Source organism: Aedes aegypti, chromosome 3 (assembly GCF_002204515.2).
Source record: "Aedes aegypti strain LVP_AGWG chromosome 3, AaegL5.0 Primary Assembly, whole genome shotgun sequence".
Classification (NCBI taxonomy): domain Eukaryota; kingdom Metazoa; phylum Arthropoda; class Insecta; order Diptera; family Culicidae; genus Aedes; species Aedes aegypti.
This window is the reverse complement of record NC_035109.1, coordinates 294,139,710-294,161,122: the sequence shown is the minus strand read 5'-3', so window position 1 is coordinate 294,161,122 and position 21,413 is coordinate 294,139,710. Positions and strand designations below refer to the sequence as shown.

Here is a 21,413-nt window from a genome sequence, read left to right as displayed (position 1 = left end):
CACTTCCACTGAGAGCTTTCTTTGCCAATGTTGCCATTTTCGCATTCGTATGTTTATCGTGTGGTAGGTACAATGATACTCTATGCCCAGGGAAGTGAAGGAAATTTCTATTACGAAAAGATCCTGTACCGATCGGGAATTGAGCCCAGACACCTTCAGCATAGCTTTGCTTTGTAGTCGCGGACACTAACCACTCGGCTAAGGAAGGCCCCAAATCCTAGTCGAAGTTAATAGAGATAAATTTGGAAGAAAAATCATCACAATAATTTTACTGATAAGACTTTGGTACTTCAAAGTACAGGGAATCGTAAATATTCATTTCAATTGGTAAAACTGTCCTAACATAAGCTCACTTTAATCGCCAATCACATTTTTACCTGAATCAAACATCATTTGACAAACAATATTATTTGTTTTAATGAGCGCCAGACTTGTCTTTTTTGTGTGTAGCATTTCTAATGTTAGCAAGGAACAAAAGCTCTGTATAAACTAAGGTCGAAATCGAACTAATCGAAAACTGCTGTAACTCATTCGTTATTCAAACAATTGTTGTTAGTTGATCCGGCCATCATAGCCCATGTCCAAGTGGATTGAGTAGTTCCTATATGTGTGTGTTTTTGTGGGTGTGATTGTATGATAGTACTTATCGCTTGTAAATGCTCTATGACTTGCTGTTGAACGTCCTGGTTGTGCTGCCGCGTCGCGTAAGGTAACTTAAATAATTGCGTTGAAAACACCAGTGGCAGATTGCGTGCATGAGTAGTGTGAGTAGGTATGTTCCTCGGATGTGTGAAATGTATGTGTATGTTTCGGGACGGGATTAGGCTCCTAAAAATTAATTGTTCAGTTCCCGGCAACCGATATAAGCAACGAAAATATCGCGAACCTTAAAGCACTAATTTTGACTGTTGGGTTGGTTTGTTATCCGAAAAAAAGAAAATAAAATAAAAAAAGCTCTCTATCTGTTAATTCAACTAATTTTGCACAGTCATTCGATTGTAAACGTAATTTGAACATAGTTTACGAGGGGTGGACAATAAAAATAAAATTGCTCTTATGTTTCGTATCCTAGAGGCTATGTTCATAGGGTTTTTAGCTACTTCTTACATAACTATACATGAACTAGATAATTTAGTGTTTACTTTTAGTTAGAAATCAGCATTCCATCGGGTTTAGTTTATGTTACACGCACTTTCGCATTACTCCATCAAGTCTAGACATCTGCTTCTGTTTTTTTTTGCATTTTCCATTTACTTTTCCTAAATAATTGTATATCTATTATTTACTTTCAGTACGATTCATTATGAACAGCACTATGTTGTGCCTACTAGTCAACTGCACGTGCTTTCCTCAGCTTTCTTTCCGATCAAATCGGATTTCTGCTCCACAATTTGAGTAAATCTCTACAATAAGGATAGTGGTAGGACGTTTCACCATATTCCAAAATTTGCTCCTATATAACTGTTCGCTACCTTCACTGATAGTAAGAAATTGTGTCGCCCCATCCGCAACCAACATGGATTCACTAAAACGAAAAGTATACTAAATCCCGGCTATATCAGATTGCTCTGCTCGTCGTTCCCGATTGTGGGTACATGCATCGGGTGCATTTGATTGATTCGTTCCCCCCTCTTCATTAATCTTACAACAGATAAAATTTCATGTCTTGAATCGTCTGCTCTTTTTGCTGAATACATATCACAAATTCATATACCTACGCTCTTGATAAGTAGTTTGTTTTTCAAGATTCCGTCATTGCTGTTCGACCTCCAGCGATTGATGTTTCATTGTACTTGAGACTACTTGTCATGCAGTCTTAAAATGGGATGCGCTAAGTTCCATGACTCAGGCATCCATAAGATGGTATTTATGTAGTTATTCCGAGATAGAAGAACCCCCGCTTTAAGAATAACGGGTAGAGGATTCTTCAGCACGTTAGACCCCTCCTACTTACTATTTCCTTCGGTTGCCAGTCGCCTTCACCGTTCGATTATCTTGCTTACCCTTGGCGTGGGCCAACAACGTTACCAGCTTTTTGTGCGAGTCGCCGACGATCCAGCCGTGCTGTTGCATGTGCTCGCTACTGCTGCTCGTATCGTCTCCAGCTTCCATCGCAGACTGGCTGTCCAGTTGCTTCTGCTGCTGCTGTTGTTGTTGCTGTTGCTGCTGCTTCGGTTGTTTCTGCTGGGCCTTTGTTGGCTTTGCTTTGCTCGCGCCGCCGCCTTTTTTCTTCTTGCTGCCTCCGCCGCCACTCTTGTTGCTACTGGACACCTCTACAAAGTCTTCCTCCAGATCATCCTCCTCGCTGGACGATGACCAGAAGTAGAGCGTCTCTGCAGCATTCCGTTTCCGCCGAGGCGCTGGCATCAGGATACTATCACTCAACTGTGCATTCAACTGTTCGATCTTCAGATTGGCTTCGATGTCGCTTTCCAGCAGCTTCTTCTTCACCTTTTTGCACTTGATATTATCCTCGAAATCGCTGTCCGGATCGTAGGCCACATTTTTCATCTTCTTCGGTGGACCTTTTCGTTGCTTTTGTTTTGCATTGTTGGCGTTGCTTTTGACTTCCGATGTGTCCTTTGCTTTCGCTGCCACTTTAGTCTTTTGGTTTTGATTATTGTTATTGTTGATAGTTTTGGTGGCCGTGGGCTTTTTCGCTTCCTCTTGTGGTGCCTTTTCCGATTGTGTTGTTTGCTTTTGAGCTTTCGTATCTTCTTTCTGCTTCCCGCTTTGTGTCGAATTCAGTTTCTGCTTGAACTTGGTTGTGATGGTTTTCGATGATATCATAACACTCGATTCTAGTACATGATCATCTAGGGAACCTATATTTTCGGAACTGGAATCCTTCTCCAAGAGGTTTTCATCTTCCCGAGATGAATCCGACGAGGCCGGTTTGCTTGGCCGTGTCTTGCCGCGACGTTTATTATCTCTCACCCGATTGTTCTTATTCATTGAGACTTCCATGATTACACTTTCCATCACTTGACGAATAGTTTCATCAGTCACGAGGGGCTTCTTATCCGGGACAGCTTTGCCTTTCGATGTTACCGGTTCCTTCGATGGTTGATTCACTACTTTTAAGGGGGATTCGTCGGATATCTCTTCTGATTTCGACGTATCCTTACTCTCGACTTCAGCGTTACTCACATCTTTCTGTACCTTTTTTACCACACTGTTTCCATCCTTCTTCTCGATCAAATCCACGACATTCTTCAGATTGAAATCTTCATATTCATCGGAGTCCCAAGTTTCAGTCAGTTTCTTCTGCGTACTCCTTCGCCGCAGGTTACGATTACCCTTCTCATCATCCTCGAGTTCTTCCAGCAGTTTAGGATCTACGACTTCCGATGATTGATCTGCCTCGGTGGAAGTATCAGCTTTCTCAGACTTATCTTCGGCATCGGACTTCTTAAGCGTATCGAACAGTTTATCGAAGTCTTTTGCTACTGGTTCGTTTGTTACAGCCGCTGCTTTTTTCGTCCCACTTTCCTCTTTTGGTTTATCCTTAGTTTTCTTGAAAATTCTTCCCATGATAAGACTCTTTTTTTGCACATCGGCCTTCACGGGTTTCTTCGGTGTCGTTTGGGAGCTGCTATAACTGCTACTCTTGTCGTCTTCATCTTCCTCACTCAGCGTGTTGGTGCCGTACACGAAATCATCCCTGTCGGAGAAGCTCAAACTCGACAGTTGGCTGTCTTCTTCGCCTTGATCGGCCGATTGCGATTCCACGCCTGATTTGCCTGCAATGGCGGGTGACGAAGTACTCGCTGTAGTCTTCTTCGACGAGTACGAGTGCAGTGCTTCCGGCTCTTCGGGGGGTGAATCTTGAAAAGCGTACACATCGTCCGGATCGGGCTTGCTGTTTTGACGTGGAGTTTTCGCAATGGGTGTGACAGGTGCTTTCTTTCCGCGGGCGGTCGATCTTCTGGATGTGCTAGCAGCTGCAGGGGTGGGGGCCTTAGTTGGTGTAGCATTGCCCTTCTTCTTAGCTCGAAATCCAAGTTTGTTGCCTTGCGATTCCTTCTTTGCTGGCGTTCGCTTTCCACTGGTCTGTAGACCGTTCTTCGGAGAACCCTCGCTTTTGGCTGCCTTCTGACTAGACTGAGGAGTGGATGTAGAAACCTCCGACATTCTTCCTGATAAATCATCTTCCTTTCCTTCCTCGTTGTCCTTCAGGTCAAACACTTGCGGAATATCGCCACATAGTGCTACATCCGCCAAGGTGTCCAGTTTAGATTCCTTAGCAACCTGTATGCCGGTCATTGGTATCGAGACCTTGAAATTGTCATATCCCTTCAGCGCACCTTTGGTTTTGATAGTTTTCTGTGAAAATACCGACGCTTGTGAGCTCGTAGATTTGGTGGAATTTTGAGGTGATAGGTTTCCATCATTTTCCGCCTGTTGAGCGATGTCTGCCTCACTCAGTTTGGTGAAAGGATCGGCCAAGTTCTTATCGGCGTACCGCTGATTGATGGTCTGGATGTAGTTTTCACTTTCGCTGACATCTTGGAACGAGGGAAAACTGTCGCCCATGTTGAAGCAATTTTCCGAGGCTTTATCCTGCTCGGGAAGCCCAGCAAAAGGGTTAGGGAAGGCGACGCTTGCCTTCGCGGTTGACACCTGGTCACACACTATGCCTGGTGCCATTTCATCCGATTTCAGCGATACGGTGAGATTCAAGTTCTCGTTGTCCGCGTTTGATTCTTTGAGCATTGAACAGCATTCGTAGAACAGCTTTTCTTCTTGGCTCAGCGTTTTCATTGGACCATCCTTGTCGAATTCCTTCGGAGGGGATGACCCAGTTGCAGGTGGAGTCGCTTGAGCAGCAATAGTGGATTGGTTTGGGCGCTCTGGAGAAGTCGTCATTGACGCTGCTTCTCGCACCTTTTGCTGTGCTTCGAGGTATTCCTGTTCAGAGAGTTTTGCTATATGTGACAGCGTCATGCGATGCTTGTTGAAGGCGTCTTGCTTTTTGAATACCTTTTTGCACAAATCACAGTTGAATGTTACGACAGGTTTGCTGTCGTTGACAGTGGGTTTGGGCCTTCTAGATTTTGTCACGCAGATAGACTTTCGACGCTTGCGTTTCCTAATACTGCCGCCAAAGGTTGTGACTTCTGTCGTGACGCTCACATCGTCATCCATTGCACTGTTGCTTTCGTCCTCGGCATTTCCCTCCAAAGATTCCTGCGACTGATGTTGGTTAGGTTTCAGAAAACTTTCCTCCCTCCGTACGAAGCATGCCAGCGACATATTATCGTCATCGGAATCCGATTCGGACTCTGATTTGTTAATGATGTCTTCCACCAGCTTGTTGAGCTTTGGTGTATCATCTTCGTCGTCATTCGAAAATGAAAGCGATTCGCGTGGCTTCGGCGCTATGCTTACCCTGGCGACCTCTTTCTCCACCACTTTAACAAGCTCATCTATCTTCTTCGGCTCCGCAACGATTGGCGACTCCTTGGGTGCCACCGAAGATTCTTTAACCTCCTTCATCGGCGTGGAACTTACAGGAGCTGTTGCAGGCGATTCAAACGCTACCGGAGTGTTTGATTTTCTCGGTTTGCGTTTACTTCGATCAATCATCTGAATCTCCTCTTCGATGTTGAACAGCTTGGACAAGTTCTCCGCCAATTGGCTGTTCTTGGTTCTTCTCTTTGTACCACTGTTCGGCAAAGTTAACGGTTCCAGCAAGGAATCAATCGTTGGTTCTGGAGTACCGTTAAACACCGAACTCTGATTACGCCTTCTTCCGAGTGTTTTAATATCCTCATCCCACACTCCGCCTGGACCAGGCGTTTTCGACCGCGACTGTGTTTTCGCTTTTTGCTCCTCCTTCTGTTTCTCCATCTGTTCCTCCTCATCTAAGAAAGACATCGGTTGGTAGACTGATGCTCTTCTCCTGTACTGCCGCTTCGTGGCTTTGCTGATTTCTACAATGTTTTCTTCCGCTGGCTTGGGTTCTTCGACCTCCGGAGGTGGTGCAATAAACAGAGAAGCTCTCCGTGCACTGATCCTTCGCAATACTGGCGCTGGTTTGACTGCTTCAGCTTGCTTTTTCCGCTCTTCCTCTTCTTCATATTTTCGTTTCTCCTCCTCCCATAACCGTCTGTTTTCTGCCTCTACCCGTTTTCGCTCTTCTTCAGCTGCCTTTCGCTCCTCCTCGGCACGTTTAGCAGACGCCGCAGCGGCTGCAACAGCTGCAGCAGATCTTCTCCGAGGATCTCTCGGCTTCATTGCAGCTTCGGCAAAGCTTTGAACTAGTTCCAAATCGACCGTTCCCTGGCTGCGGGTACCTCGACGAGACGTTAGGATGAGGTCATCTTTGAAGGAACTGTGCGACAGCAGTTCTTGTTCGGCATCTCGTTCCTCTAAGTATTGTGCTAGATTTCGATCGACAAACACCGACGATCGACGTGCCATGATACGCTTCGGAGGAGTTGGTGTCTTGGCTTTCTTAGGGGTAACGACGGGAGACGGAGTTCTTGCTTTTACTTCAACAGGGGCAGGTGTTTTAGACCTCTTTGTAGGACTTCTTATTGGTGACACATCTTTAGGCGCAGGTGACAGATCTTTTGCAGGGGCAGGTGTTTTAGACCGCTTGGTTGGAGTTCTAACTGGTGACACATCTTTAGGTGGAGGAGACACATCTTTTACAGAGGCAGGTGTTTTAGATCGCTTCGTAGGAGTTCTAACTGGTGATACATCTTTAGGGGCAGGTGTCTTGGATCGCTTCGTTGGAAGCTTCTTCGGGATCTCCTCCACAGGGATAGCTATGCTAGTTTGCTTTTCCACAGTTTCTTCCACGGGAGCTGCTATCTTGGATTGCTTTACGGGGTTCTTGAGGATCGGTTCTTCCACTGGAGCAGGTGTTTTGGTGCGCTTCGCAGGAGCCTTGCTCTTTTCTTTAGGTAGCTCAGTTTTCTCCTGCTTGGATTCTGCTTCTTCAGTAACATCCTTCTTTTTCTTACTGATCGAAAGGTTTTCTGCCTCGACGACGGATTCGTCTTTTTCCACCTTTCCACTTTTTCGTTTGGCTGATTTCTTTTGATTCGATGGTTCTGGAGTCAAGCTAACCAATTCAGCAGCACTCGACTGCTCTTGAACCGGCGCTGGTTGCTTCTTCTTCGACCCTGCCAATTTCTTGGTTGGAGTTTCAATGTTCAACGATTCCTTCAAGCGATCCAGATCCGTCTTCTCGGCTGAATTCTCTTTTGGAAAAGGATACGGCGTTTTGGATCGGGATTTTGGGGGAGATTTCTTCTTCGAACTCGTTGGTATAGGTTCCGCAACCGGTGGTTCATCAACAGCCTTCTCAACTTGCTTATTTGTTGGACTATCAGTTTCTGGAATTTTATCCTTTTCTTTCTTTGCATCGTCTTCTGCAGGTGCCTTTGCGGTTTCCTGCCTCTTACCAGATTTACCTTTCGTTTTCTTCTGCACCGGGGTTTCACTTTTATTTTCCGCTATATCCAAACTTTCCAGTTCCTTCGAATACTTCGCCTTCAAGTTCTGACGTCCTTTTCTATCCAATCCTGCTACTCGTTCGATGTCGATGGATAGCTTTCGAGTTCTTCGATTGGGAGGTGCCTTTTTCACCGGTTGTACCACAGGAGTTACCGGCTTTTCCGGTTGTACTTCTGCTGGCTGCTCATCTTCTGCTTCCACCTTTTTAGGAGCCTTGTCTGATGCTTTTTTCGCAGTCTTCTTTGAGGCTGGCTTTTGAACATCCTCGGCCACCGGTTCTGGCAGCTGTTCCACCTTGTCTACTTCTTCCACGACCAATTTCTGTGCACTTTCGTCTTTCTCTGCAACGTCAGCTTCGTCCCTGACTTCGACTTCTTCGATCTTCTCGCCTTCCTGAGATTCCTCCGCTGACTGCTCCTTGCCGTGTTGATCCTTGGTGCCTTTCTTGGCCGGCGTTTTCTTTCCACCGACCACTGGAGACTGCCGCGTAGCCGGCGTCAAGAGATCCGGATGTCGAATGTTGACCTTACGTTTCGCCAGCTGCGGAATCTGCTCGAGCGAAAACTTGATGTCAGGCTTCTCGCAGGACATGTCGTGCATCATTTTCAGGTCTTGTAGGGCATTTTGGTCCACTTCCTTGAAGCTTTCCAGCAGCTGATCGGAAAGAATGGCAGCCAGCTCGTTCTTCCGTCGTTTGCGGACCGTTTTGGACGAGCTGTTAGCCGTCGGAGTCGGAGTTTGTGAAGACTTCGAGGGTTCCTCTGATTCAGGGTCTGTGTCGAGAGACTTGGGATCTACCTGACTATCGCCGGCAGGCTCCTGTATTGATGTATTGGATTCTATCTTTTCGGGCTGTTTCGGAGGTGATTGTTGTCTAGGAGGTGTCTTCTTTTTCGAGGGTGCTGGTGCTGAAGGAGCAACAACGATTGGTTGTTCTATTGGCACAGGAGCTGGTATCAAGAGTGGCTCAACCGGAGTACAGGTCTTCGGTTCAGTGACTTCCGCTGGAAGTGGTTGTGCGATAGGAACTTCAGGTCCCGGAAGAATTGGAGGTGTTGCCGTGGAAGACGATACAATAACGCTTTGGGTCTTCGCTTTCGAGTTCCTTGCGCGTGAACGGCTTTTCTTTTCCGCGGGGGCAGGAGCAGTTGGTAGACTGACCTCGGCATGTATGGTGCTCGGAGATTTTTCTTTCGGCGATTGTAGTTTTTGCAAGTCAGCGGCAGGATTGACAGCATCGGGTGTATTTTTCGAGGGCGTCACTTGCACTGGAGGTGAAGATTGGGCTGCCGCTGCGGCGGCGGCAGCTGCTGCAGCATTCTCTATCTGTTTCACGATAACGTCTCGATTTGGGAGGAAAATTTTCTCTAGGAAAGCGGCGGCTGCGGCAGCGGCAGGTGCCGGAGGTGCTGGAACGGTTAGAGGCGGTATGGCTGGAGGTTTCAGATGAGGGGGAAGACCAACGGCAGCCAGCCGTTGAAGGTCAAGACCTAGTGGTGGACCGGCAAGTAAGGAATGTGGGAACAGTGGAAACGGACCCGGAAGGAACGGTGGCGCTACGACAGGCGCTGGAGGAACTATCGGAGAAATCTGAGCTGGTGATGGAGTTTCACTGGCCGGAGTAGGAGCGACGTAGACACTCTTGCGTCGACTTCGCTTACTACTGCCGCTGCCAGACGATTGTTGGGATGGTACGGGAATGGGAACAGAAGGTATGATAAGGGGTGTAGGATTCAACGAAGCAATTGGCGCCCTATCGATAACGGGTAAACGTTCTGGAATATTAAGCGTAATTGGAGGCTGCTTAGCGACCGGACTCTGATGCCGGTCACTTTTGGCCTCAGTTATAGTTACGGAAATACGGTTTTCGAGAGGTCTTTCCTGACGTAGCGTTGAAGCTATTGATGGTGTTGGCTGAGGAGCGGTTTGTGGCTGAGGTTGGAGCTGCTGCTGGTGCGCTGTTGGCTGTGGTAGTTTCGGAGATGGTAATTGTTGCTGCTGCTGTTGATGGGATGGCTGCGTGATCTTCCTCGGATCACCGTACAGTTGCTGTTGGTGTGGTTGATGAGGTTGCTGCTGTTGATGGATAGATTGCCGCCTGGTTAGAGGTTGGGGAGAAGGTGGCGGCTCAGTCGGAGTTTGTTGCATTGTAGATCGACCTTCCATCGATGGAGGTGGTTGTCGACGTGCTACGATCGTTACCGAAGGAGCTTCCTTGGATATTACGGGCCGAGACTTGTACTCGACTCGCTCAATGATCAATCCCGGTGGAAGTTTGATGGATGGAAGGTTTCTGTTTGGCGTCGATGGTCCCGGTTGATGTTGCTGCGGAGACTGATGGTGATGTTGAGCTAATGGAGGCTGTGGCGATGGATGACGCATCGAACCGGGATGTTGATGGGGTGAATGCAGAGCCGTTGGGGATTGAGGTGGTGGCGATAAGTGCTGTGGTGGCTTCTGGAACATATCTCTTGATCGTGGCGGAGCGCTCCTACCAATTGGACTGTTTTTCGACAGATTCAAAGGTTCATCGGAAATTTCTTCCATTGGCGTTACGATCGGTGACACCGGAGAGAGCATTGGAGGAGGTTGCGAAGACGCTGACGAACGCCGAGTATTCATTACTAGAGGCAGTGGTGCCGACTGAGGTGGATTTATCTGCAACGGCATGGCGGTAATCGTCGGGGGGTGTAATGGCACCAAATTGTTTATCGGAAGCAGTAACTGCTTAGAAGCACGTGTTTCGACAGACGGAGCCGTACTTTTCGGTCCAACAGTTTTGGCGATGGCCTGGTTGAAAAAATCCACACCAATTTTCTCTGAGAGCTTGCTGGTCAGCATTGCAATACAATCGTTCAGCTTTTTCGGTTTCCGCTTGTTCGCCAGTTGAGCGGCAACACACGAAGGCGTCGTGGGAGCCGACGGTGGAGAACTTAGTGATGGTGATTTGACAGGGGTTACCGGCTGGGAGACAATTGGTTGCTGAGGCGTCTCCTCTGACAGCGTTTTCGGAGTTCTAGGTGTAGCTACATCATCAATCTTCGACTCTGCTTCCTTTAACTGAGAACTTGTTTCGTCCGTGGATTCACGTTGTTCACCTTCGTCTTTGGAACTTTCTTTAGGCACTTCTTCATCAACAGGTTTCACTTTCCTATTGGTTTCCTCATCATTTTTGTCATTGTCCTTATCAAGAACTTTTCCTCCGAATATATTTTCATCCACCACTTTTCCATCAACCATCTTCTCTTGTTCTTGTTTCTCCTCAGTCACCGCACAGAGATCAGATTTCACCTCTTTCTCAGCTACTTCCATCGGGCTCTTGCTTCCCTTTCGTTTAGGACTGTTTTTCTTAGCACTCACAGGAGAGCTAGGTTCTTTCTCCTGATTATTTTCTTTCTCGACTACTTCCTTCTTGGTCGGTGTGACGCTCTTGGCTTTGGCCTTCCTTGCACCGACGGCGGGTGTTGTCTTTACAATGCCACTTCGCAGCGTTCGAGCGTTGCCAGATAGCCCCTTGCGGAATGGAAGCACCTTCTTGCCCTTCCACTGCATCGTTCGATTCACAAATGCATTACCACGAACCGGAAGTACCCTTCCACGCGGAACCGCCACCTTCTTTTTCACAATAGGTCTTTTCTGCTCTTTAGGTTTATCTTCCTTCTTTTCCAACACATCCTCTTCTTTCTGTTCCTGCTCCTCTTTGGTACTGTCATCTTTCTCTTCCTTGAATTTGTCTTCCTTTTTGCCGTCCTCCACTTCTTCAGTTTCCTTCTCCTCTTTTACAACCGGTTTAGGATTAGCCTTGACCTTAACCGGCAGTTTCTTGCCAGAATTAGGCATAGCTGCAATCTTACCACTTCGTAGCTTGCTCATGGCAATGGCACTGGCCCCTCGAGGCACTCCTGCCTTCGAGGGAGCCAGGGTGGACACCACCTGTTTCTTACCACCCTTGACGAGACTGCTGATTTGTGGCCGCTTGCGGATTAGCTTCGGTACCTGCAATATCTGGCGTGATATTCGCTTCGCCGGGAGATTGGCAGTCAGACGTCGGACGATGTCACCTGTAACGGAACGGAAAGGAGGAAGATACATTAGTAGGGTCAATTGATTGCTAATATAAGATAATGCCAACGAGAATACCGTGCCAGGCTATATTCTGAACGATTAATAAAATCCAATTTGAATAACTTATATAGTTAAAGATTTCAACTGCTGCTAAATAGATTTGTATTGCCGCTGCATTTGTCTAATATCGAAATACTTTCATCCTATAAATCAGGCGTCAGCTGATAAACAGTCACTTAAACAAACTTTACGTACACTCAAAAAAATCCAAACGTCATTGCTACGTGAAAAATCACGTAGATCATTCCAAATTCATTTTACCTCCACTTCACCTGACTAAGATAAAGATCACTAAACCATTCATAACCACCAAATAGTGACTCGGTAATATTTACTGAGGTTATTTATCGCACTTACGTGGAATTCACGTAGGTGCCCAAGTTCATTTTGACATCTGCATATTGTACGTACATTCGGTATTGAGCTTAAATCCTAAGATGGCGCCCGCTTGATTTGTGAAGAACTTCAGAAGCTGCTGCTGCTTTTAACACTGTGTAATATTGATTTCAAGGTAAATATGCTTTGAATACCGAAGAATCCCTGCATTACTTCATATTTTCCACGTGATTTATAACCTCTATCAATTATAGCACGCGAAGGCTACAACAAGACAGATCAAACTCACAAAATTGAGGAAACAGGATTCAAAATGCTCAGATTGACAATAAAAATATCACAATCTTTTAAGTTTGTTAACATTTTCCAATTGGGAATTAGTTTTCTTCCAAAGCCTATGAGATTAGTCTTTATTACAGTTAAATTTAATGCGAAACAATCTAGGTCCTATTGAAACGCTTCGTAAAGGCTACCGGAAAATCCACGTAGCTCTTACGTTTAGCGACGGTGGAATGCACGAAGTTCAAAAGTTCATGCGTTCATTCTGGGCTACCTATGATTAACGTAAGAGCTACGTGGAAAGTGCGATGGAAAAAAATCACGTACGTTTTCACGTAACAATGACGTTTGGATTATTTTCAGTGTATGTTATGTTGATAATTAATGTTAACATCAACTTGAAAATTATTTTAGGAACGTTTTTGAAAACCATGTTTTCCTGCGTGTTCACCAACCATATGGGGCATTATGAGCCACCCAACGGGGCAGTATGAGCCACCTCATTCAATCGTATGATTTTTATTCAAAACAATATAAAGAATAGTGAATGATAAAGTGTACGATATTGGAAAGGATATTTTATTATTATTATTATCTTTATTAAGTAGATTGTCAGCCCTATGGCTGGTTCATCTCCGTAGGAAATTTTATTAGCTTTGCTTGAAATTGTCAATTCTAGCGGCTTGTTTTTGATAGATACATAACACATAGTAAACAGACCATGTAATTCTAGTATTAAATTGCAACACTTGGTTCAACCGATTTTCTAGCAAAGTTTTCCATTTGTAATGGTGCAACAAGATGACTATGCAGTAAAAAATAAACTAGTAGGGGGAGATCCCCCAGTGCCGGACAGCACCCAATACCGGACAAAGTTGAAACATTGAGAAATCATGGTCCAATCAAGATGGTGTATTAGTAGAAAAGAAAGCTATTATGTAGACTAATGTTTGGGTAGAATAACACATCCTTGAAATATGCATCCCTTTTTAAAAAAGTAGAAAAGTTTGAAAATCTTTAAAAAAATTACGTATCTTCTTAATTTTGAGCCTATTTAGTAATTATTTTGAATATGAAAAAAATACTTTGGATCCCGCAAGCATGATCGAACATAATCCTAATTTGATAGTATGAATGTATTTTGTACCATAATTGAAGTAAATATGGACAAATTACAATTTTGGTTAAGCACCTCCTGTCCCTCAGTTTCGGACAGCTTGATTTGTTATATGATATCTTTGTAATTATCGCATCAGTGTCTCAAAATACTTTCATTTTTCATGGGTTCCGTCGACCATGGTATCAAACATGCAATAAGATTAAGAAGAATGAACATTCATAACAACATCGTAAAATGTGCTATTTTTCATCATATATGAAAGAGGTTTTTGATAGGCATCTTGGAAACTAAGAAAAACTCAATATATTTTTGTAAATGTTGCAATTGCATTGAATTGGTAATTATAAACTATTTCTATAGTGTACACATTCAATGACGTTCAAATTTACAGAATTCGAGGCATTTCCAGATCGTGTCCGGTATCGGGTGCCACCTTTCAAGATCGATCAATTTGGTACTAAATTACATCATCAAAACACAATGTCAAAATTCATATTTATATTTTCAAATTTATTTTTGTACACTATAAAAATGATAATATTTATCATAAATGGGTAACACAAGCCCATAATATCAATATTTTTCGAATTATGAATTTAGTGGCTTAAGTGTCCGGTACTGGGGGATCTCCCCCTATATTTAGGCAATGTATTTGTATGTTCAAAACACCGTTTTCTTTGCTTAAATCTAGGTGGCTCATATTGCCCCGCTAATTCATGTTTTAAAAAATATTCTATTTCCCAATAATTTTGTTTACGAACAAATCTAATTTCGCTCACGAAGTGATCAGTTTTATCAGAAGTTTCAATGAATTGGTAAAATTTAACACAATGATAAATATAATTGTCATATAGTTTAATTGAAAACTGCCAAACTTATAAGCTTTTTATGACAAGAGACAAATTTGTACATTTTTGTGAATATTTCAAATGTTGAAACGGTTTTCATTGTGGTGGCTATTTGAAGCATCCTCTAGCAGATCTAATGACACTATACATTAATAAAACACTGTTTATGAGGTCAAATTCGGGGTGGCCCATAATGCCCCGTATGTTCATATTGCCCCCATTGCCCCTACTCAAAGTAGGATGGTCGGTTTGCCAACTGAGCATAAACCTCCTGAAGTTTGCTTCAAGTGTTTCGAGAAGGGGCATAAGTCGTGGAAATGCAAAGGTCCCGACAGAAGTAAACTGTGCAGAAAATGCGGCACGGAAGGCCATAGGGCAGCGATTGTAAGCAAATCGCTAAGTGCCTAATATGTGTCGACAGAGCAGACAACGTACACTTAACGGGTGGACCCAAATGTCCGGGAAAAGCAGCCAAACGCAAGTAACACAGTTAAATTTAAACCATTGTGATGCAGCCCAGCAGCTGCTTTGGCAGTCAATCTCGGAAACCAAGACTGACGTGGTGTTACTATTGGACCTATACTACATACCGTGAAGGCCCCTAACTCTGCGCAGCTCCTAATTGGGTTCTAAAATGTTTAATGAAATCTTGTTTTTATTTAATAACACGAAAAAGCATGTTACTGTAACTACTTTAGCAATTTTTCCCGCTCAAATAATGGCTATATCATGTTTAAACTTTAATTTAAAAATTTGGTCCATAAATGAACCTTGACACTTTTGATCATGTTTGACGTTTGCTTAGTCGACAAAAACACCACAGGGGTTTTAGTTCGACCACTGGGGTTGTTCCTATCTGACATTTCGTAAGGGACACGGAAAACAAAATACACCCAAAATTTGAGTTTAAGCCAAAGGATGTGACAAAATCAAAAAAAAAATGTTTTTTGGGCTTAAACCAACGGAAAACATTAGAAAATTGAGTAAACATGTGTTTTTGGCCTAAACTTAAGCGTTTGGCACTAACATTGGGACAGGGCTTTAGGACCCTATTCTGCACACTTTCACCAAAATCCACCAAAATCTGGTAAAATACTTACATTTTTGTTCAAAAATTATTTTTCATATATTGCTACAATAGTAATAAAAAAGTACGCGAAGAATTTTCTTGACAAATTTACGTTTATTACTTTAATAAAAAATAAAATAGCTTTAAAAATATTGAAAAACGTCCAAATTGACTGCCCGTTAGCAAAAATGCTAAGGGAGTACCTTATCACTTAAGTCATTTTAAGCAAATTAAAGAGAATATATTTCAGATTTTTAGTACGTAGTCACTAGTTTATTTATCGAGCAATCATCACTGGTGAAGTGCAACTTATTTTCTCTTCATTTTCTTATTCTTCTTAAGTGCGCATAGTAAGGAACCATTTTTCAACTATGTTCCTTACTATGCGCAGCAGGTATAAAACGTTATTTTCAACATACATTCAACCCTCCAGATGTCGATATTGAAGGAAACCATCGACTTGTCGACACCATCGAGATATGGAATAGAAATGCTTTGGAAAATTGTTTGAGGGAACCATCATAGTAAGGGAAGATTAAAAAATGACGTCCATCATATTTTAAGGATTTCTACACTCGGTCCCCTCAATCCCCTGTCGCGATTTTACAGTACCTAATGAATGCATTGTCACATTGTCACATACTCCTCCTCCCCTGAACGATGGACGTAATTTTTGAATGCTCCCTAACCATGCAACAAAATTTTTTTTTTTTTTGTATAGTTTCATGAGTCAATATCGAGTAATGGAACATCGAGGTTTAATCGTTGGTTTAGATTTTAGAAAACTAAGTTAAAAGATGTTTTAGAAAACATATGATGATTTCGATTGTTTTGAGAGTTGTTCTTAATGGTATTCAATTGAATTATAGATAAAATTCACTTTACTTAGTAAACTTGTGTTAGAGACATTCCACGCTCCACTGGGGACGTAAAGCCGTATAAAGCAAGAAAATGAAGATTAATTCGGAGTTTAAATGCTAGTAATGCTTTTAGTAAAATACTTCAACTGTTATAAAGAATTTATCGAGTGCGCAGAGTTAGGAACCTAAATGCGCAGAATAAGGAGCATTGAAAAAATGAATGCGCAGAGTTAGGAACACGAACACCCTTGAGAAAAATTAACAATTTGCTATACAAATCATTACTTAATAAAGCTTTTATATTTTTTCCTTATACATAAGATCAATAAGTATTTGTTTCCAAAATTATAGAATATTGTGTTTTGTTTTCAATTCATTACAGCTGTATGAAAATTGAAAAGCCTTAAGTGCGCAGAGTATGGGGCCTTCACGGTACCAGCCAACAACGGGAACTGGGTGGCGGATAGGTTTCAACAGCTAGCAGCTGTAGGGACGACTGGACGATACCCAATCCAAAAAGTAGTCTCTATCTCAAATGACGATTTTGCGATAGCAAAAATCAACGGCGTATTCTATTGCAGTTGTTACGCGCCCCCAAGGTAGTCGATTGAGGAATTTTCCCACATGGTCGACAGGATGATAGCCGAACTAGCAAATCGGCAGTCAGTAGTGATAGCTGACGACTTTAATGCATGGACAGTGGACTGGGGTAGCCGCTGCACCAACCAAAGAGGCCATTTATAGTTGTAATCCCCAGCCGCATTCAATGTAGAGCTGGCAAATGAGGATACTGTGAGTACCCTCCGCAGAAATTGTGCAGAATCGTTTATCGATGTGACGCTTTGTAGTCCTAACCTTTTAGGTACCATGAACTGGCGCGTTGATGATACGGTTATACTCATAGTGATCATCAATCGATTCGCTATAGAATAATACCAGGCGGGCGGAGAGCAGTGCGATGTAACTCGACCCTGAGGTTGGAAAACAGCGCGCTTCGACGGTGAAGTATTCACTGAAGCCCTGAACCGCGAACGGAACATTCTGGACCTAAACGGTGAAGAGATAGTTGCTGTGATATCACGAGCGTGTGATGCTACCATGTCGAGAAAACAGAAAAGCCCCTCCTAGAGAGAACAGGCCGCCGGTGTACTGGTGGTGCGAATCAATTGCAAATCTTCGAGCAATCTGCCTTCGGGCTAGACGAAGAATGCAACGCGCACGCACAGAAGTACAAAGAGAAGAACGCGGTGCAGCATTAAGAGAGGGAGTTCAGTTAGCTTTCAAAAAGGGAATCAAAAGTCGAAAACGGGCATGCTATGTCTATGCGTCTATGCCAGAGTGCCAACTCCAGTCCGTGGGGTGGCGCCTACAGAGTGGTAATAGCTAAGACCAAAGGCGCCATAGCGCCCCAAGAGAAGTCGCCCGAGTTGCTGCGATCAGGCTTGGGAACTGTGACCACTATTCACCACAGTTCATCGATTCTGCCAGTCAACCAAAACACAAAGCAGCAGCAGCATCAATACCATCAGGGATTGCGCTGCCAACAGTTCACACACTGATTGAATGTTTTTGTCTCTCCTCTATGACCGTTTTCGGGCAGCCATCTCGAGGTGAATGATTGAAAAAATGTTAAATAATTCAATCGCTTATAATTCGCTTGTGTTTTCAATTAATTGAAATCTATTGACGCTAATAGCAAGAGCACAATCATTCCGTTGCGATACGTATAAAAAAGTTCAATTTCATGCTGCCTTTGTCGAGCAAAAATGCAAAACCCCGAAAACCGGAAAAATCGTGTCACCACTGTGTTCTAGTCATTTTGCATTCGGGTTTGAAAAAACGTTTTGAAGAAGAAGATTACAGTTTTGAGGAGCCGTGACATTTTTTTGTTTTGAACGGTCATGGTTTGTTTTGGGTTTTGATGGTCGTGTAGAAAAATGTGAATGTCGAGGTGGTAAATGTTTACTACAGTACATTTCCCATCCCTGGCTGCGATCGATAATCGATGTACTCTTCCCGCATCATCTCACAAGCCCATGGCCCCTAGCGCCGTATGCGGCAAATGAAGGAGAAGAAGTGGCGAGGGTGACGAACGAAAGGCTGGCAGAAGTCGTGAGATCATTAGCGCCAAACAAGGCACCGGGACCCGATGGTATCCCGAATGTTGCCTTACAAGCGGCAGTGAATGCGGATCCGGACATATTCAGAACCACGATGCAACGCTGCATAGATCAAGAAATCTTACCAGATGTATGGAAGCGACAGAAATTGGTGCTACTACCAAAGGCGGGGAAACCACCAGGCAGGCCAGACAATCGTCGCCGCCAAATCGAAAAAGTCGGCGACGAAACTAAAAGAAGCATCGTCATCGTCACTCAACCAGCATCGGATGACGATTTGCCGCGGAGGTCCGATCACAAAGGCTCGGCGTCATGACGGACAAATACGATTCCTTCGTTACGGGCGAATCTTGGTTCGGGAGCACTGAACCGACTAAAAATATGAATCGTGTCTTCGACAGATTAAGAGCATTAAAAAAAACAAAAACAAAACAACAAAACCCGTCTGGAATCGAACAAACGATCTTTGAATCGTCATCTTCAAGCGCTCACCAACAGAGCTATTGCAGAGTCATGAGGAGAACGGGTTCACTTGCCCAGGGATGGGAAAAGTACTGTAGCAAGCATTTACCACCTCAACATTTACATGTTTCTCCACGACCATCAACATCCATAGCAAACAATGACCGTTCAAAACAAAAAAAAATGTCACGGCTCCTCAAAACTGTAATCTTCTTCTTCCCAACGTTTTTTTCAAACCCGAATGCGAAATGACTTGAGCACAGTGGTGACACGATTTTTCCGGGTTCCGGGGTTTTGCATTTTTGCTGGATAAAGGCAGCATGAAATTGAACTTGTTTATATGTATCGGAACGGAATGATTGTGCTCTTGCTCTTAGCGCTAATATATTTCAATTAGTTGAAAACACAAGCGAAATATTAGCGATTGAATTATTTAACATTTTTTCCAATCATTCACCTTGGAATGGCTGCCCGAAAACGGTCATAGAGGAGAGACAAAAACACCAGTGTGTGAACCATTGGCAGCGCAACACCTGATGGTATTCGCTCTAACGAAGGTACGGTGCTGCCATCTGGAAAAAGTTTACTCTATGCGTGAAGCGTCGAAAATTTAACCCGGCAAGGTATAGGAAGTGAAATTTCAAATGCTTATATAAAATTAATTACAATAGCTATTTAAATTATTTTCAGTACATGTTGATAGACTATTGATGGGTTACATTATGGACACATTATTTTGATTTTTATATTTTTTCTTCAATATTCTGCGGATTTTATAGCTTATCATAAATCTAACCCCGTACACTTAACAGAATTTAATTAAATTTAGTTTTGAATTTTTTAGAGGCATTTGCGGATTGATGCTGCTGCTGCTTTGTGTTTTGGTTGACTGGCAGAATCGATGAACTGTGGCAAATTGTGGTCACAGTTCCCAAGCCTGCACTTGCCAATACAAGCAATTATGTCATGGCATTCGTTGGTTGGTGCAAAGCAAGCGAATATACAGTAAACGCCTTCTTCTTATAAGTAAGGGTAGCAAGCGGAATGAAGAAAAATTTGCTCGTTGACGATTTTGGATCGAAGTTAGTCGTGCATTCTTTCGTCGATGACGAGACGACGACCTGCTAGAGTTATTATACTGGATGACGATGTCTTTTTTCATTTCGTCACCGCACGGAGACGGACGAATCGGACGATTGTCTGTCCTGCCACCAGGTGACCCGTCGGCATATAAACCTATCTGTGTGACGGGCAAGTTACTGGAGAGGCTGATCCTCAACAGACTAGTACCGTATACAGAAGGTGCGAACGGCCTGTCCAACAACCAGTTTGTATTCAGGAAACGTAAATCTACTCTGGACGCTAACCAGTCGGTCGTTCAGGCAGCTGAGGTGGCAGTCGAACATAAAAGGAGCGGCATCCGTTACTGCGCGGTTGTAACTCTGGATTTGAAGAATGCGTTCAACAGCGCAAGCTGGGAAGCAATAGCATACGCGCTTCGCCGCCTCAAGGTACCGGTGCAGTTGTGTAAGCTTCTAGAAAACTATTTTGATGGTAGGATTCTACTGCATGACACAACATAGGGGCAGAAAAACGTTGGAATTACCGCGGGAGTACCTCAAGGTTTCAGGGCCCGATGTTATGGAATGCGATGTACAATGACGTACTGAAGCTGGCCTTTCCTACGGGTTTTAAGATTGTTGGCTTCGCCGACGATATCACCCTAGTGGTCTATGGTGAATGGATGGAACAAGTAGAGTTCACAGCAGCGCACTCTATTTCCATAGTTGAGGAATGGATGAAGTCTAGGAAACTAGGACTGGCCCGTCACAAGACTGAGGTGGTGGTGGTCAACAACCGCAAGTCCGAGCAACGGGTGCTTATCTCGGTAGGTGATTGCACCGTAGAGTCCAAGAGATCCCTTAGGCATCTTGGGGCAATGATCGATGACAAGCTCAGCTTTGCTAGCCACGTTGAATATGCCTGTAAAAGGGCATGTACGGCTATAGCGGCGCTTTCGAGGATGACGTCTAACAGCTGTGCTCTGATTGCCAGCAAACGCAACCTACTGGCAAGCGTAGCGCTATCCTTACTGAGGTATGGATGTCCAATCTGGACAAAAGCGCTTAGAACGAGCAGAAACCTAAAGCGATTGGAAAGCACGTACAGGATAATGTGCTTAAGAGTAGCAAGTGCATAACGAACGGTTTCTAAAGAGGCCGTGTGCATCACAGCAGGGTTGACGCCCATCGGGCTCATCATCAAGGAAAATGTTCAATGCTTCAACCAAAGAGGTACCAGAGGAGTCCTCAACGCGTGTAAAGGGGCAACGCTCAGAGGTTGGCAGCAGGAATGGGATAGCTCCACTAACGGTAGATGGACCCATCGGTTAATACTAAATGTGTCAGATTGATATAAAAAGAATCATGAGGAAGTGAACTTCCATCTGACGACGTTTCTGCCAGGACATGGTTGCTATAGGCAGTACCTGCATAGGTTCTGGTACTCAGAATCTCCTGTGTGTCCCAATTGTGTTGGTGTGGAACAAACAGCGGCGGAGCATGACGTCTTTGATTGCTCGCGTTTCATTGTTGTGAGAGATCGCATGCTCGCTACATGCGGAGGGGACACGTCGCGACATTGTTTAGGTCGGCTAGGAAAAGCAGTTTACGTATGCTACTTCTGCTACTGGCCCCTCTCCGAAGAAATACCGTAAGGTGGTTC

The 21,413-nt window shown here is 44.1% G+C and overlaps 1 protein-coding gene across 2 annotated transcripts in view; it reads right to left on the bottom strand.

The window, feature by feature from the left end:
* Window positions 1-667: 667 nt before the first annotated feature.
* Window positions 668-21,413, bottom strand: part of LOC5573836 (titin homolog) — a 60,046-nt gene continuing 39,300 nt past the window's right edge. For both annotated transcript variants that reach the window (XM_021852648.1, XM_021852647.1), the window contains one exon: window positions 668-11,531. In XM_021852648.1, the coding sequence (XP_021708340.1) occupies window positions 1,954-11,531 (9,578 nt within the window). In that variant the 3' untranslated portion in view covers window positions 668-1,953. The remainder of the gene's footprint in view (window positions 11,532-21,413) is intronic.